At 38.6% G+C, this 17,167-nt stretch overlaps 1 protein-coding gene across 1 annotated transcript in view; it reads right to left on the bottom strand.

Annotated features, from left to right (window-relative positions):
* The window catches only part of LOC142141048 (protein lifeguard 2-like), a 32,443-nt gene that overhangs the window by 11,446 nt on the left and 3,830 nt on the right, over window positions 1–17,167 (bottom strand). The window contains exons 2-6 of the mRNA XM_075199133.1: window positions 16,301–16,484; window positions 11,000–11,091; window positions 10,700–10,764; window positions 7,730–7,783; window positions 6,713–6,763 (exon numbers count right to left, since the gene is read on the bottom strand). Coding sequence (XP_075055234.1) covers window positions 6,713–6,763; window positions 7,730–7,783; window positions 10,700–10,764; window positions 11,000–11,091; window positions 16,301–16,484 — 446 coding nt within the window. The remainder of the gene's footprint in view (window positions 1–6,712; window positions 6,764–7,729; window positions 7,784–10,699; window positions 10,765–10,999; window positions 11,092–16,300; window positions 16,485–17,167) is intronic.

The following is a 17,167-nucleotide window of genomic DNA, read 5'->3' as shown; positions in this document are numbered from 1 at the left end:
ATAGATGATGTAATACACATAAATAATACAGATGAGTGTGAGTAATGCTATGGGGACTCACACAGAGTCAACAAACATAACAGGACGTACCAGGTAATCAGACAGTAGACACGGGAAAATAGGTAGAGAGGGCCCTGCCCGTGAGAGCTTAAATTCTAGAGGGAGGGGTGGTGAGAGACAGTAGGACCAACTGGAAAAAATGGGGATGACAAAAGAAGGAAGAGGAGGTTATGGATAAGATGGTCAGGAGGTGGTAGGATTGGCGAGTTTCAAAAGGTGACTTTTGAGTGAGCATTTTAAGCACTGAAGGCTGGGGAAGAATCAGTGAGGCGGGGTAGAGAGTTCCAAAGATTGGGGGCAGCATAGCAGACGTTTTGAAGGTGGGCATGGGAGGAGGTAATGAGCGGTGAATTGAGGCGGAGGTCACAGGCAGAGCGGAGTAGCTGGGTGGCTATGTACCTCAAGACAAGATCAGAGATGTAAGTGGGAAAAGTTTTGGTAAGGGCTTTGTAAGTGATGGTGAGGAGCTTGAACTGAATTCTAAAACGGAAAGGGAGCCAAAGAAGGGATTTACACAGAGTAGTAGCGGAAGAGGAGCGACAGGAGAGGAAGATAAGCCTAGCCGCAGCATAATGGATGGATTAAAAATCAGAAAAGTGAGAGACAGGAAGGCCAGTGAGAAGGAGTTTGCAATAATCAAGATGAGAAATGATGAGTGGATAGACCAGGATTTTGGTTGTTTCCTGAGAGAGGAATGGAAGGATTTTAGTGATGTTACAGAGAAAGAAGTGGCAAGATTTGGGGAGGGAATGAGGGGTAAATCTGAGGGCAGAGTCAAGGGTGATTCCAAGGCAGTGGGCTTGGGTGCCAAGAAAAACAGTAATGTTGTCAACCAAAAGATATATTGGAAGGAGTAGCAACATTGAAAGGAGGAAAGATGATGAGCTCGGACTTGGAAATGTTGAGTTTGAGGAAGCGCTGTGACATCCAGGCAGTTACAGCAGAGAGACAGCTAAATTCATAAGCTAGGAAGACAGGAAAGAGGTCAGGGGAGGAAAGATACATTTATGTGTCATCAGCATATAGTAGTATTGAAGGCCAAATGATTAAATAAGTTCACAGAGAGAGGTGGGGTAGAGAGAGAAAAGCAGAGGGCCAAGAACAGAACCTTGGGGGACTCCAATAGAAAGTGATAAAGGGGATGGGCAAAGCAGAGATGCTAAAGGAGAGGCCAGAGAGGTAGGAGCAAACCAGTAGAGCTGTTTTGCAAAGACCTAGAGAGTGAAGGGTGTTGAGGAGTAGGAGGGGATCGAGGGAGGACGCAAAGAGGATGGGGTCAATCTTGTTGATGGGAGGCTGCATGTGAGTAACTTTGGGTGGGAGAGGGGGGCAAGGGGTAAAGAGAGGGTAAAGGAGACTGTGGTCAGAGAGGGGGAAGACAGAATTGAAGAAGTTGGAGATGTCACAGAGATGGGAAAGCACTAGGTCAGGGAGTGACCATCATGGTGGGTGGTGGGTTGTCCATTGGGAGGGGCCATAGAAAGAAGTTAGTAGTTTAGAGGCAGCGGAAGCAATAGAAGAGTTTGTAGAGATGTTAAAATCACTGATAATATTAGTGGGAAGATCAGAAGAGATGAAATAGGAAAGCCAAGTGGAAAAGTTATCAAAAAAATGGGCGGTAGGGCCAGTGGGATAATAGATGACAGCAACACAAAGGTGGAGAAAAGAGAAGAGGCGGATGAAGTGAACTTCAATGGAGGAGAGGGAGGGTTCAGGTGGAATAACATTGAAGGTGTAGCCAGGAGACAGTAGGACACCTATACTATAATGTGACCAGAATGAAAGCAGCATAAAGCTTTTTCCGTTCATTTGAAAAGCCCATTCATTTCAATAGGGCTTCCATTATGTGCTACATGTTGAACCCCCCACTGATATAAATGGAGATACATACATTAAAAATAAATCTGGTAATAAGGCCTCCCTCCCACCAAATTCTTCAGTGCTGGTTAGTTTGGATTAGTTTCCTCTAAAGCATGAGGACAACGAGCATGGGGTTCCATTACCGCTATAGGGGAAACCAACTCCATTCTAGACAGCCTTCTTTGGTTCCAACTAAAGCAGGGGGCAACAAGTGTGAGGTTTCTCTACTAGAGTAGAAACCAGCTGCAGGTGAATGACTTGATTTGGATCCCACTATTGACAAAGAAAACTCGCAGCAGCAGTCCAGGCTGGCCAGCACAGTCTTTACGGGTGTCAGAGAGAGTTTCCCGCAGGTGTACTGCATATAGAAAACCCACTGAAATTAATGGGCTACTAAAATGAATTGCAGAAATTCCTTACAAACCTCCTCCCAACAAATTGAATAAAGTCAGACAGCGCCCCCCTCCCTCCCAAGTCCACAACTTCCCCATGGATAGATAGCTTGAGTAGAAACCAGCTGCAGGGTAGACACCCTGAGTTGGATTCCACTATAATCAGGGAAACCCACAGGGTGAGGTTCCCCTGTCATATTGGAAGCAGCAGAGACTGGTCAGCATGGGACTGGAGCCTCTGTGTAGCTGCCCACATAAAAACAACATGCTCCCACCTGCATTTAAAAGAGCCAGGGCTCTTCCTGGCACCCCTTGGCTGTGGGTACCAGACTAATGAGGTATATGATAATGAGATCCCAGAGTCTGTTTCACCATACTACAAAAATAATAAAATGTAACTAAAACATACAAGATTGTTAAATAAGCTTTTATTGAATGAAAAACATTCTCATTTACCAATTACAAAAAACAAAAGCTTCTTCTTTCTTATTTCAACCAAGGTGATAACTTTTTGTAATCCAAAGGGATTATTTTTGCATTGTAATCCAAAGGTAAGGATTCCATATTTGTAAAAAAAAAAAAGTAATCTTCCTGTAATACCAGTGGTGTTTATAGCTGTGCATACTCAGCTGTTTTTTCCATAATTTGTATCTAAATGTCTGATAAGGTATGTACATGACTAAGAACACATACAAAGAGTGGCTTTTATTACAAATAGAGAAGATATTAAAGCAGTACAGTGCTGAGAATAGATACCAACACTTGCATTTATACAAATAACCATAAAAGGATGTGATAAAATGTAAAAAATATATAAAGGGTTTTGGTATCTAAGTAAAACAGACTTCATTCACAGTAATTTCTATAGGAAATGCCAATAAATAGCAAATACCCACTGAATTATAACAAAGGCAGGAAATCCACAACATGGCGTTATGTAACTGTTATTGAGAATAAGCAGTCAGTCTCCTGATCTCTTTTAAAGGTAGGAAACATGAAGTAAAATATTTGAGACCATTGATGGTAAGTAAGATAAATGTAGATAACAAGTTGGCATGATATATTTGTAACTTGATTCATAAGGGGATACAATCCTTTTATTTCCTTACTGGAACTTTGGGGAGGAAAGAAGGATAACTCAGTTATGAGACAAAAGTATCACTTTATAGCCTTAGATGGAAATGGATGTAGAGAAGGGGAGGTGACTGGTAAATTGCATGAAGACTTTTTAGATTCAACCTCATGTTCTCAGGAAAACCTCATAATTTACTGTCTGTCCAAGGCTACTGGGTGTCCATGGGCATCTGCCAAAAATACTTGTATACTTAGCAAGTAAGCATTAAATGCATCTATCCTGAGGAATATTCTTGGATTTTATCCGACTGCAAACAGAGACAAGTAAGCAGAAATTTGCCTTCCGTGGCATCCTTGTCCGTCGTTGTAGATTGATCTCTCAATTTATTTACATAAATTAGTTATGAACAATTTTTCCACAACTAAAAATGGTTTACTCTAAATTTTGAGCATTTCTCCTGTAAAATGTGTTGTTTGCCACGCAGTGTGCCAAGTAATTGTCATACCACTGATTTAAATAGAGCTGCATTTACCAGTAACGTTATATCAGCTGGGCTGTCAGCAGCAGCTGCAAGCAGATAATTAGAGAACAATTGCTTTTATGACATCACCAATAATATTCAATGAATATCTTGCTGATATCTTACTGATATACTCACGTAATTATTATCCTTGTTATCAATAAAAATAATTATTAAAGGAAACCTCAAAATACTATACTCAAAATGGATGTGACCGGGCAAATACACCACTTATGGACTTGGGAGAGGGTCAATGCTCCTTATGGGAATGTGATGTGTGTCAACTTCTAAAAGATTACATTAAACAAGTAAATAAGAGAAAAATGAAGCGCATAAGACCTCCTCTAAAGTAAATATACCTCCATAGAAATTTATATAACAGTTTATTTAAAACCACATTTTAAAGGAAATACATAAAAAAACATAATACGTCAAATTCATACAATATAAAAATAAAAGATCTTCTGACTTCTCAAATTAGTAATCAGACCCAATTTCATTAAGTTGTTATAATCTCATTTCATCTATAGTGCACATAGAGGGAAAGTCTTCTAATAATTGATGTCTCATAAGTGTATCCTGGATTGTTAAGATGGTAACGTATAAATATAGTCCAAGGACCTTTCAAAGAACCAGATTTCTTTTTAAGGATCGTGACAATTTGAACAGTATTTAAGTGTATAGACTGCTTGAGAGATATGCAATCAAAATCTCTTGGGTCTCTTATTAGTAATTTGCAGGAGCCGAACTGACTCGTTTTTCCACAGTAGTTTTGTGGTTTCCTCAGAGATGACATTTTGGGGTAAACTGACTCATCATTCTGATTGGTCTGAGCCAGTTTAAAAGGAAGGCTCTAAAGTTGAACTGAGATTATAATAACTAAATTAAATTGGGTCTGATTACTAATTTGAGAAGTCAGAAAAAGATTTTTTATTTTTATATTGTATGAATTTGGTGTACTATGTTTTCTTTATATATTTCCTTGGAAATTGTGTTTTAAATAAACTGTGTTATATAAATTTCTATGGTGGTATAATATATAAAAGAGCCCTTATTCCTGCAACTGTAATATGTCATTGGGCTTGTAAAGATATTGAATATCTATTTGCATAGAACACTAACTGAAATGTAGAATATACGGAAAGAAAAGTAAGTGTATTAGAAAAGCACTCTAGAGCTAAATATAGAAAGTTGTGAAGTATTACTTCTTTAAAAGGATGCTTTTTTTCAATTTGCAATTAAAAGAAAAAGCAAAATATTTCTAAAGTTGCTGCCTTGTTTTTGTCCATGCGAAATATGATTAAAAGAATTGTGAAAGAAAAGTGAAATAGGTAGAAAAGATGCAATATTTAATTAAAAATGAAATACATCTACTCCTATGATTTAATTAAGAAATAAATATATTTATAGCTGTAGGAGTGTTTTACTAATAAATGTCCTTTTCTTCTACCAAATATTTCAGTATAATCTCTGCAGAGAAATCAGTATGACGTCACCCTTAATCATTGTCAGACTAATTGAAAACGAGCTGCCAGAGGAAAATTGCTGGTGTGACAACCTGCAATAACATTTCATGGATGACTATGGGAACATATTTATAGCGTTACTCCACTTTGATATTTACCAACATACCGTATTTCCCAATGTATAGGACGCTCCACTGCATAAGACGCACCTATATAAATCATGTGAAAAAAATTGAGGATAAACATTATCCTCAATTTTTTCACAGAGTATTTGTGCAGTTTATACAGAGGAGAGACAGCGCTATAGAGAATTCTGACTTACCTTGTCAGATGCTTCCTCTGTCTGGTAAAGTCTTCTGTCTTCTCTCTGTCTGATTCTGATGCTGGAAACCCGATTAAGGTCCTCTCTGCGATGTACATTTGTCCTTTCAGGACCTTGACAAGGTCCTGAAAGGCATCCTTTCAGGACCTTGAGGTCAGGTCCTGAAAGGACATATGGACATCGCAGAGAGGACCTTAATCGGGTTTCCAGCATCAGGATCAGACAGAGAGAAGACTTTACCGGACAGAGGAGTCATCTGACAGGGTAAGTGCTACTACCCCTGTATAAGACGCACCCAGTTTTTAGACCCAAAATTTTGGGGAAAAACGTGCGTCTTATACAAGGGGAAATACGGTAATCGCTGTGGAAAAAACCCCACTGTGGTCTATTTATTTAAGGGCGAAAAACAATACCTCTGGAGGATATGGGTGTTTTCATCTGTGATAGGGCTTCACCCTATATATCAAGGAGTCAATATAGGGCTTCACTCTATGGTGGGAATTCAATTGGCCACGTTACTGTAAAAAGTAATACGGCCTGCGCCCTATTACCGTTAATATAGTAATAGTGCGCTTAAATACCATTATTACAGTAGTTTCAATGCCAGCTTTTTGCTCGCAGCTCAGAAAGCCGGGTTAACTTTACCGTAATAACGGTAATAGAGTTATTGCGGCGCTACTTAGGGGGCAGTTGAATTCCCCCCTATATATTTGCTGCAGTAATGGCAAATTGCAGCATTTTGTCTTGGTTTTTTGAATAAGTAATTTGTGTTTATGTTCTTATTTTTTTCTTGGCACCTGCAAGTTAAACATTACCTATACACCAGCACTGTCATCATTTCTTCCATAGGGTCCAGCCAGCAAAATCCCTGCAACCGGTAACTTTCAACAACTAACCTGTCTTTTCATCACAAACCAGCAAGCTATCTCCAAATACATTTTTTTCAACACATAATAGTCTCCACTTACAACACAATTATAAATCTGCTGTAGTTGATGCCAGTAAATGGGTTCTCACCTTGGTCCGCTGCAGCAGGCCAGAACCAGGTATGTGGTAAAGAAAACCGCACTGTTAAAGCAAAAACAAGTTAAAAGGATTGAAAAGAATGTATTTGTACCTTTATGATCATGTTAGGGGCAACACATGGAGTGCAAGTATCACTCACACACTGAGAAGAGAGCTATTTCATGGGCTGAGCAAAATATTCATGAGAACGCAGTGTATAAAAGGTTCAGACCTATCCAATAACAGTACTTCACATAGGACAAGGGGATAGTCAAAGAGATGTAATATGGGCAACAACCCACTATAAAAATTGCTATAAACAGATACAGTAGAAAGCTTTAAAAATGTAGTAGATATATTTTTAGCTAAATATGATATGCAAGCCAGGAAAGATGAATGGTGGATCCGGGGAAGAATCTCATCAATGAGTCCATGATTTTTTTCTCTCATGAGATAGCTGGATATGGTAGTGTAACATTTATCTCATTCTGGATAAAAAAAATTGCATGTAAGGGGGTGAATCATTAGCCGTAATTGTCGGTAGTCTCATCACACGTTATGTTTCTGTGTGATGTTTAGGTGATGACCTCTTAGGGGTACATCCAAAATTAAGCACAGTTATAATTACCACAATTGCCATTTTTTGCACATAACAATCCAGGCTACTACAGAACCTTGCTGATGACCTCATAGTATATAGCTGGAGATGATGGACTGTACAGTGCTGGACTTTCAAGTACATAAGTTAAAAATGGTAAAGGATAATTGGGATAAATCTGAGATCCAGAAAGAGAGTAAACTACAAAATGTAACCTTTTCTCTACATCTAGTAGAATACAGAAATCATAGATTTATATTTGTTCATTTATACTATTTGGCTTAAAAGAAAGAGGGCACTGGTTCCCCTTTCTTTTATGAGCTATAAGAAAATGGAAATTCCTGCTATTGTTTTCAAAATTAAATGAAACAATCCATATTAATTCATGAACACCTGTGCCAGTGCAATTGAGATTCTAGCTTTATACTCACTAAGAAGCCCAGTACCAGCCAGGGTTTGCCTGAACATATTCCTTCACTGGGTCACTGAAAGAGAAGCACATACAAGAACAGTGTTATATTACCTTTAACATACATCATTGTAATTACCTGTGTAAAATCACTAATGCTGATTATTATTAACACAAGTCTTAAAGAACTAATGATCGGCAATATCTCTCAGTTGAGGGCACTGTTGTAACAGTTAAACCATCTACTTTTGTGGGAATAACATAGACCAGTTTCTAAAAGTAAAAAAATGTTACAGAAATATTATAGCATCAAAAGTTCTCAAATTATACATATTGTTTAACAGGTCAAAAATTACTAACTAAAATATTACTTTTCTGTAGGTATACATAATTAAAGTACATGTGGCTGATGGTAGGTGGGTATTCAGAGTGCATACCTGCCCTCCACCAAAAGAATGGAAACCTTCAAAATAAACTATGCTATAAACTGTAGGCTGGTAGCCAAAATAGTTCAAAGAGGACATCAATATACATCAGTATTACAAAAAAAGTGCTCTATATCTAACTGAATGTCAATGACAACATTTAGGGTTTAGATTGAAGGTATTTTAACTAAATGCCTCTGTAATGTGATTTAGCATTGTAAAATGGTAAGTTGATAGTGGTGCTAGTGCCCACTCTCGTTTCTAAATCTGTCTCATTTTAAATTTGTCCTACCCTGCAGCGCAACATGGTTTTGACAAGATTAACAATTGTACCTTCTAGCCGGATTCATTCTAAATGAGACTCTCTGTGCTGTGTTTTGGGTGCCAAGAACTGAAAAGGTACCATCAACTGAAAGTTCCTGGCACCCAGATCACAGCACGTGGGGAAGATTTAGAATACTGACATAAAAAATATGCCTTTTTGCGCATGTACACAAATGTGTGTTTGCCGGAACACGCATCTAACGATAGGTGTAACCTTTAATATAGAGCATACACACCAATCAGCCACAGCATTAAAACCACGTGCCCAATATTGTGTAGGTCCCCCTCATGCCATCAAACCAGATCTGACCCGTCAAAGCATGGACTCCACAAGACCTCTGAAGGTGTCATTTACTCTCTGGCACCAAGACTTTAGCACCAGATCTTTCAAGTCCTGTAAGTTGCAAGGTGGGGCTTCCGTGGCTAAGACTTGTTTCTCCAGCACATTGCACAGATGCTCGATCTGATTGAGATCTGGAGAATTTGGAGGCCAAGACAACATTTTAAACTCTTTGTCATGTTGCTCAAACTATTCCTGAACAATTTTTGTAGTGTGGCATTGTTTTGCTGAATGAGGCCACTGCCATCAGGGAATACCGTTGCCATGAAGGGGTATATTTGGTCTGCAACAATGTTTAGGTAGGTGGCACATATCAAAATAACATCCACATTAATGCCAGGACCCAAGGTCTCCCAGCAAAATATTGCCCAGAGATTGACAAGGCCTTTGCCGGCTTGCCTTCTTCCCAGAGTGTACCTTGGTGCCATCACTTCCCTTGGTAAAAATGATGTAAAAGAAATTTGATTAATCAGACCAGGCCACCTTCTTTCATTGGTTCAGTTCTGACACTCACGAGCCCATTGTAGATGCTTCCAGTGGACAGGGGTCAGCATGGCACTCTGACTGGTCTGCGGCTACACATCCCTACTGGGTATTCTGACACCGTTCTATCATAGCCAGCATTAACTTTTTCAGCAATTTGTGCTACAGTAGCTCTTCTGTGGGATTGTACCAGAGGGGCTAGTCTTCACTCCCCAAGCGAATCAATGAACCTTGGGCTCCCCTGACCTTGATTCACCGGCCCCTCCTTAGACCAGTTTTGATAGGTACTAACCACTGCATACCGGGAATACCCCACAAGACCTGCCGTTTTGCTGTGACCCAGTCGTCTAGCCATCACAATTTGGCCCTTGTCAAAGTCACTCAGATCCTTGTATTTGCCCATTTTTCCTGCTTCCAACACATCAGCTTCAAGAACTAACTGTTCACTTGATGCCTAATTTATCCCACCCCTTGACAGCTGCCATTGTAAAAAGATAATCAATGTTATTCACTTCACTTGTCAGTGGTTTTAATGTTGTTGCTGATCGGTGTATGTTCTGTGTAAATATCTGGTTGCAAGCCGTATACTTTGCATCCATCTTGTGTAGATGCAGAATTTACACTTTGCAAGTATCATTAAGATACAAGTAACCCAAAATACAGACGCATCTCAAAGGACCTAGCTAAATGGCGTGTCCACACCTGACTGTACTCTATTACACAGGAATTACCCTAATCCACCTCTCAAAGCGCAAAGGTGTTGCAAGTGTCAGAGACATGGGGCTGAAAATACTGCCGCAATTTGTGCACATATATAGTTCAACAAATTTTATGTGAGACATAATTATTTTGTGCATGTCGCTTGCATCCAACTATAAATCAAGTCATAGTGTTGTTCACAGCGAATGTTATGTGGTGCTCCCTCATTTAAACAGAAAACCTCTCCAGAAAAGGGCAGTGCAGGAGCATCGTGTATCAGGCCTCTTCTGCCTGCTAGCCCTACTAAATCCATGTAAAGTAGATCTAATAGAAGCAAGTCCATGAGATCCAGTTTACACTCAATCTTTCAGTATTGGCAAAAGTGAATAAACATCATAAAAGCGAGGATCTCTCTAAGTTGTCGATCCTAACTAGTGCTCAGAGAATATATATTGAATGCAAGTTGCCGAAGTTGACAAGGTAATCCTTGTGTACTAAATTACTATAATTATTTCACTAGAAGTAAATTATCAATAAATTAAGTGAATTAGAAAGTGTTTTTAAAAAATACATCTATTTAACAACTTGCTTTAGAAATCATTTCCCAGGTACTTGGATACATATATAGTTACCAGTATTGCCCAATATGTAAGAAGCATTAACTGCAGCAGAGCCAGAATGAAACATTTTATAAACCATTATATCATGAAGTAACACTCACCAGAAGGTAAACAGAGCCACAATTGCCAATGTAACCAACAGCTGAAATGAAAGGATTGAATAAACCTGAAAGACAAAAAAACAAAGTCTGTTTGAAAGAGCAGAAAATGATCCATTATCAGCGCTTGCCTCATTCTCTCTACAAGAACAATGTCTTTTTGTTTTTCTCTCATATAAGCTTTGTTTTCTTCACCACTCAGTGCTCTGTTCCCACTTGCCAGATTTATTTACAATATGAAACCACAACGTATCTGCTATTTCCCACATTCCTTATACTGTAAAGGTCTTACCCCACACTTACCTTCCTAATAAATGAGCGGCGCACTCTGTCATCATCCCAGCTCATTGAGGTCAGCATCTGGGTGTCTCCACTACTGTAGCCAGGGCTGTTGCCTGAAAGAGAGTGACTGTCAGCTGCCCACTAGTAAACTGGAGCAGAGTTTTTCCATATATCTTCTATCTACCAGTGTTACAATGAATAAAGCTGCAAAATGCCGTATTATACTCTACTATTGTGTAACAACATAAATACTGTCTGAAATCAAGTCAAAGTAATTGGCATCATGTAATCACTTAAACACCATCTACTTGGTCAATTATAAGCACTAACACAGTAAAATATTATGATAAAGAAAAAGAATATTGTAGTGTATATGGCAATAAGGTGGAAATCATGCCATAAACACAGTAATTATATATTTTGCACACAGTATAGAATTGTGGATCTTTTCCTGCCAAATAAAATAACCATTCTCATTTTAAAAGCTACTTTGATAAAAGGTTGTTGCCTGGGAATCACCTATGTTTTTTTCTCTCTTTCATTCAAAATCATTTAAAAAATATTTAAAATATTTTCATAATGTTTTACATTTTTATACATCAAAAGCCCACCATCAATAAACATTTTAAAATTGTGGAGAAATAGTGAGTATGGCAATTGTACAATAACATAAACTGAGAGATTGAAAGTAAATGACATAACTGTACGCTAACACAATTATAGAGTAAACTGACTTTTTATGATAGGCTGACAGATATGTTTTATGATGATGTTCTATAGCACAGCTTACGTCATGGAACAATTTAGAAATATTGTCAGGCAAAACTCCCCTGTGAATCTCTGTTTGAGATATAAATTGAATAAATTTTCCTTCTTTTATCAATGAACGTGTTCATTTAAAACAAATTGTATCTGGAACAACAGTTCAGTTATATTTATTTGCAATGGACAGGTTAAACAGGCATTATACAGTATATTGTTACAACTTTATTACATGTTATTATTCTGTATGGTACATTTTGTTTATATGTTGTATACTTTACGCTTGTTGACCATGATGGAAACTTCATATAAAAACATTTATATAAAATAGACTCGCCTTCCTGGTAGTCCAATATGGGTCTAGAGGGGGAGGATTGGTCAAAATTAAAATAATTGTTGGAGAATACAGTGCGTTTTACCTTTAGATATAATAAGCAAACAAGAGGAGCTTCATGCTTTAGAAAATGGAGGTTCAGGGAAGGATTAAAATGTGACATCCTGAATACATATTTGTTTCACTGGCAGGACTCGTCTACATGAGATGCTTTGACGCTGGCAGGTGAGTTTCACCAAATATAACTATAAATTACTATAACTCTAAATTATCCTTTATGTATATGCTGACTGATTTATATATTGTTTTTTTTGAGCACCAGACAACATTTATTTTGTTTGCACATGCACATTAGTCCAATGATTTTATTCACTTGTACACATTTCATTAAGTTAAAGAATCACGCCTTCTTCTCTTTCACTAATTTCTAGATATAATAAGTTGTGTTTTTTGTTTGTTTGTTTTGCAATCTGTTGCTTTGGAGAATCCCTCTCCCCTACATGTTTTGCTGAATAAAGCTATAAACTTACCCTATTAATCAACTGCTGACAATTTCTAGAGATTACCATATCCTGGAACTACTTGGAATAATAAGCAACAAGTAAAAGTATGTCACAATACACCATGTGATGTCACTATATGCTACTTGAACATTACAATACAGCAATTATAGACCATTTCTAAATTACTTACTACTAACTATATGGATAGCCTTATGTGTCACTCTCGTACACCCAGTACCTTATTAGGTTCGGTATCACATAAGCATAGTGATTTTAACAAGCACAAAACTGGCTTCATTGCACGAAGCACACTCAATAATTACAACTCTTTACCATACCAATACCAAATCTACAACCCTACCAAAAAGAGCTATCTATAGTCACCGTTTCTGGATGTGCTGTCCCGGATGCTGAGCCACATACTTCTGCTCCTCTACCAGCTTGGTAGGGGTCGCATTTGGCAGACTCACAGAGTGAGGTTTACACGGTCCCGTTGCTGATGACTCGAACCATGATCAGTCCAACAGGAACAATAATCCCTAGTCAGTACTGTCCAAACATAAGACACCTAATGATAAATCTCTCTTTTATTCCCAATCTGTTTTCCAAGGTGGTGTGGTTTCAGCAGGGCAGTCTTTAAATGCCCATCTGCAAATGCATTGCTACCTCTTTATTCTAGAGGCAGTTATGTAGCATCCCTCGGATCTAAAGAGATAGCAGGCACCCTGCATTGAGTGGTTTCAGGCAGTCTAACTAAAACCGAATTATAACAATGGGTATCCACATTGCCAGAAATAATCACATCAGTGCTTGGTCATCTGAGACCAAGTCCCAATTAACACTGTATAGTCTTTGTCCATCTGCACTGTGAAGCGCCATCCAATGAGTTCTGAAGCATTTGACTGAATATGAGCAGATAATATTGCCTGAAACACTTCAGAATTCATCCTGCTGCTTTTGTCAGCAGTCACATCATAAATAAATACAAGGCAACCAGTTCCATTGGCAGCCATACATGCCCACACCATGACACTACCACCACCATGCTTCAATGATGAGGTGGTATGTTTTGGATCATTAGCAGTTCCTTTCCTTCTACATACTCTTCTCTTCCCATCACTCTGGTACAAGTTGATCTTTGTCTCATCTGTCCATAGGATGTTGTTCCAGAACTGTAATGGCTTTTTTAGATGTTGTTTGCCAAACTCTAATCTGGTCTTTCTGTTTTTGTGGCTCACAAATGGTTTACATCTTGTGGTGAACCCTCTATATTCACTCTTGTGAAGTCTTCTCTTGATTGTTGACTTTGACACATATACACCTACCTTCTGGAGAGTGTTCTTGATTTGGCCAACTGTTGTGAAGGAGTTTTTCTTCACCAGGGAAAAAATTCTTCTGTCATCCACCACAGTTGTTTTACCTGGTCTTCCGGGTCTTTTGGTGTTGCTGAGCTCCCCGGCGCGTTTTTTCTTTTTAAGAATGCTCCAAACAGTTGCTTTCGTCACACCTAATGTTTTTGCTATCTCTCTGATGGGTTTGTTTTGATTTTTCAGCCTAATGATGGCTTGCTTCACTGATAGTGACAGCTCTTTGGATCTCATATTGAGAGTCGACAGCAACAGATTCCAAATGCAAATGTCACACCTAGATTCAACTCCAGACCTTTTACCTGCTTAATTGATGATGAAATAATGAGGGAATAGCCCACACATGTCCATGAAATAGCTTTGGAGTCGATTGTCCCATTACTTTTGGTCCCTTAAAAAGTGGAAGACACATATAGAAACCGTTGTAATTCCTATACCGTTCACCTGATTTGGATGTAAATACCCTCAAATTAAAGCTGAAAGTCTGCAGTTAAAGCACATCTTGTGTGTTTCATTTGAAATCCATTGTGGTGGTATATAGAGCCCAAAATATGAGAATTGTGTTGATGTCCCAATATTTATGGACCTGACTGTATATGTAGAATTCTACAGTATATGGTCCTTTGCTGTATATGTTCTGTGCATCATAAGATGTTCAAAACCAAGGTGGGAGTCTGATGACTTCAAGAAACATTACAGATAAGCTTATCACTTTGGTATGCATTTAATTGCACCTTTATTTGATTCAAGGTTTACTCAAGTTGGCTGCCGCCTTACATAATCTAAAAGGAGTGCAAAGTAATTTATCACAGGACACTTATTTCACACTGGCACAAGCTAAGTGCCGACATCACTATTTCATGCTTCAATATATATATAAATACATACACAACATGGGCAAAGGTATGTGGACACAGAACAACACATCTTTATGTGCTTTTTTTAACATCTCATTCCAAAACCGTGGGCATTAATATGGTGTTGGTCCCCCCTTTGGTGCTATACCAGTCTCCACTCTTCTAGGAAGGCTTTCTATTAGATTTCAGAACATGACTGCGGGGATTCGTACTCATTCAGCCACAAACTGGTTGGACACTGATGTTGGGTGATAAGACCTGGCTTGCATTCAATGTGCCAATTCATCCCAAAGTAGTTTGATGGGGTTGAGGTCAGGGCTCTTTGCAGGTCAGAAAAGTTCTTCCAACCACTTAGGAAACCATGTTTTGATGGACCCCGATTTGTGCATGGGGTAATGTCATGCTGAAACAGGAAAGGAATTTCTCCAAAATGTCACAACAAATTTGGAAGTACTAAATTCTCTAGAATGTCATTGTATATTGAATCATTAAACTCTTCCTTCACTGGAACTAAGGGGTCCAGACCAAACCATAAATAACAGCCCCAGGCCATTATTACTACTCCACCAAACTTTACAGTTGGCAGTTCTCATTTGGGCAGGAAGCATTCTCCTGGCATCCGCCAAACCCAGATTTGCTCGTCAGACTGCCAGATGGTGAATTGATTCATCACCTCAGAGAACGCAATTCCAGTGCTCCAAATGGCAGTGTGCTTTATACCGCACCAGTCAATGCTTCTGATTGTGCACGCTGATCTGAGGGCCTGTGTGCTTCTGCACAGCCATGGAAACTCTATCCCTGAACCTCCCATCAAACCGTTATTGTGCTGACATTGTTTCCAGAGGCAGTTTGGAACTTATTAGTGAGTGTTGCAACTGAAGACAAACAATTTTTACTCACTACTCACTTCAGCTCGTTGGTCCCGTTCTGTGAACTTAAGTGACCTGCTGCTTTCACACACATATATGTGTATTGGATTATAGGAAACAAAAATAGATATCACAGCTACATTTACCTTTGATTTGCAAATTTTTGGATATCCAAAACCTGGCACTACATTTAAATTTATAAATATAGCATCTGGTACATTAATGTGTAGATCATACCTGTTGATGACTAAAATGTCTAAACAACTTTGACAATGAGTTGTCACAGAGTTACAGGCTATTCAAAGCCTGCAGAAAAAATACATCTCAGCACCCCTCCATTTGCCTAAAAGAGGCACAGATAGAAAGTGCGATCTTTCTGCTGCTTGTCAAGTAGCTCTGACACTAACCCTGCCAGTCCAGTATTCCAAGACAGCGCTGCTCACTGGTGTAGATCACTAATGTGAAGCAGAGGCTGGCAATGGTCGCAATGAGCATGCTAACTGGGCTGTTTATCATACTAGTCTGCTAATACTAGCATACTAATTGCCCGAGTCATGGGCTTTCCCAAATACCTATACTTAACAAAAGAAGATCTGTCTGAGAGGTAAAAGGCATTCTTTAATAACTTACCTGCATCTTCGTTTACCCAGCCGGGATATGTGGTCATGGAGGGAGATGTCTGAAGAAAATTGGCCTTCTTCCCATCTGCTGCTGTGACCTCCTCATAGGAAGGCGGTGCAGAGGGAGCCTGGGTACCTGTCTGTACATCTGCCTTACCTCCTCCATTCTCTGCAGCTTTATTACTAACAGTCACCTGTAGAAAAAAGAATGTTCAGAGCTGGCAGAATGTTTCCACAAAGCAGGTGTCCTTATTAAATTTAACGCAGGGTGAAGCAGCCTATGGGTCCTATTGAGCTACAATATCCATCAGACTTTTGCACAGAATACTGGTAATTGTAAATCAGCAACTGCAGCAGAGACAGTATTTTTTAAAAGTGGTATTATTAGAAATTAATATTGTTAAGACGTTTTGTATCAGTATAAGAGTGTTCTATTCGTGGAAAGCTAAATATATATGGTAATGCTTCAGTTCGAATAATATAGATAAGCCAAACTTAAAAACTTAGCTACTATATAGATTAGGGAATTGGAAAGAAGGGAAGACTATGGAGCCATATTTTAATATATCCTCAATAAATGTTGAGGATGGTCCCAAGTAATCTCCACTTAGCTGTACATTTAACCCTTAACAAGGAAAATGTAAAATCTGCAGAATTTGAGGAATTAACCCCATAATAGATTGAAATGCATAAAGTGGACAGAGTAGAAATTTTATTTAAAACACGTGCCCATTAGCTCTTTAGCTCTTATTATTATTATATTTTAATTATAAAGGTGCCACAAAAGCTCTGTACATAATATTTACAGTAGTATACAATACCAACAGACAGCAAATATCCATAACACAATACATTTTATATATATATATATATATAT

This window comes from Mixophyes fleayi, chromosome 2, assembly GCF_038048845.1.
Source record: "Mixophyes fleayi isolate aMixFle1 chromosome 2, aMixFle1.hap1, whole genome shotgun sequence".
Lineage (NCBI taxonomy): Eukaryota > Metazoa > Chordata > Amphibia > Anura > Limnodynastidae > Mixophyes > Mixophyes fleayi.
This window is presented reverse-complemented; position numbering and strand designations above follow the sequence as displayed.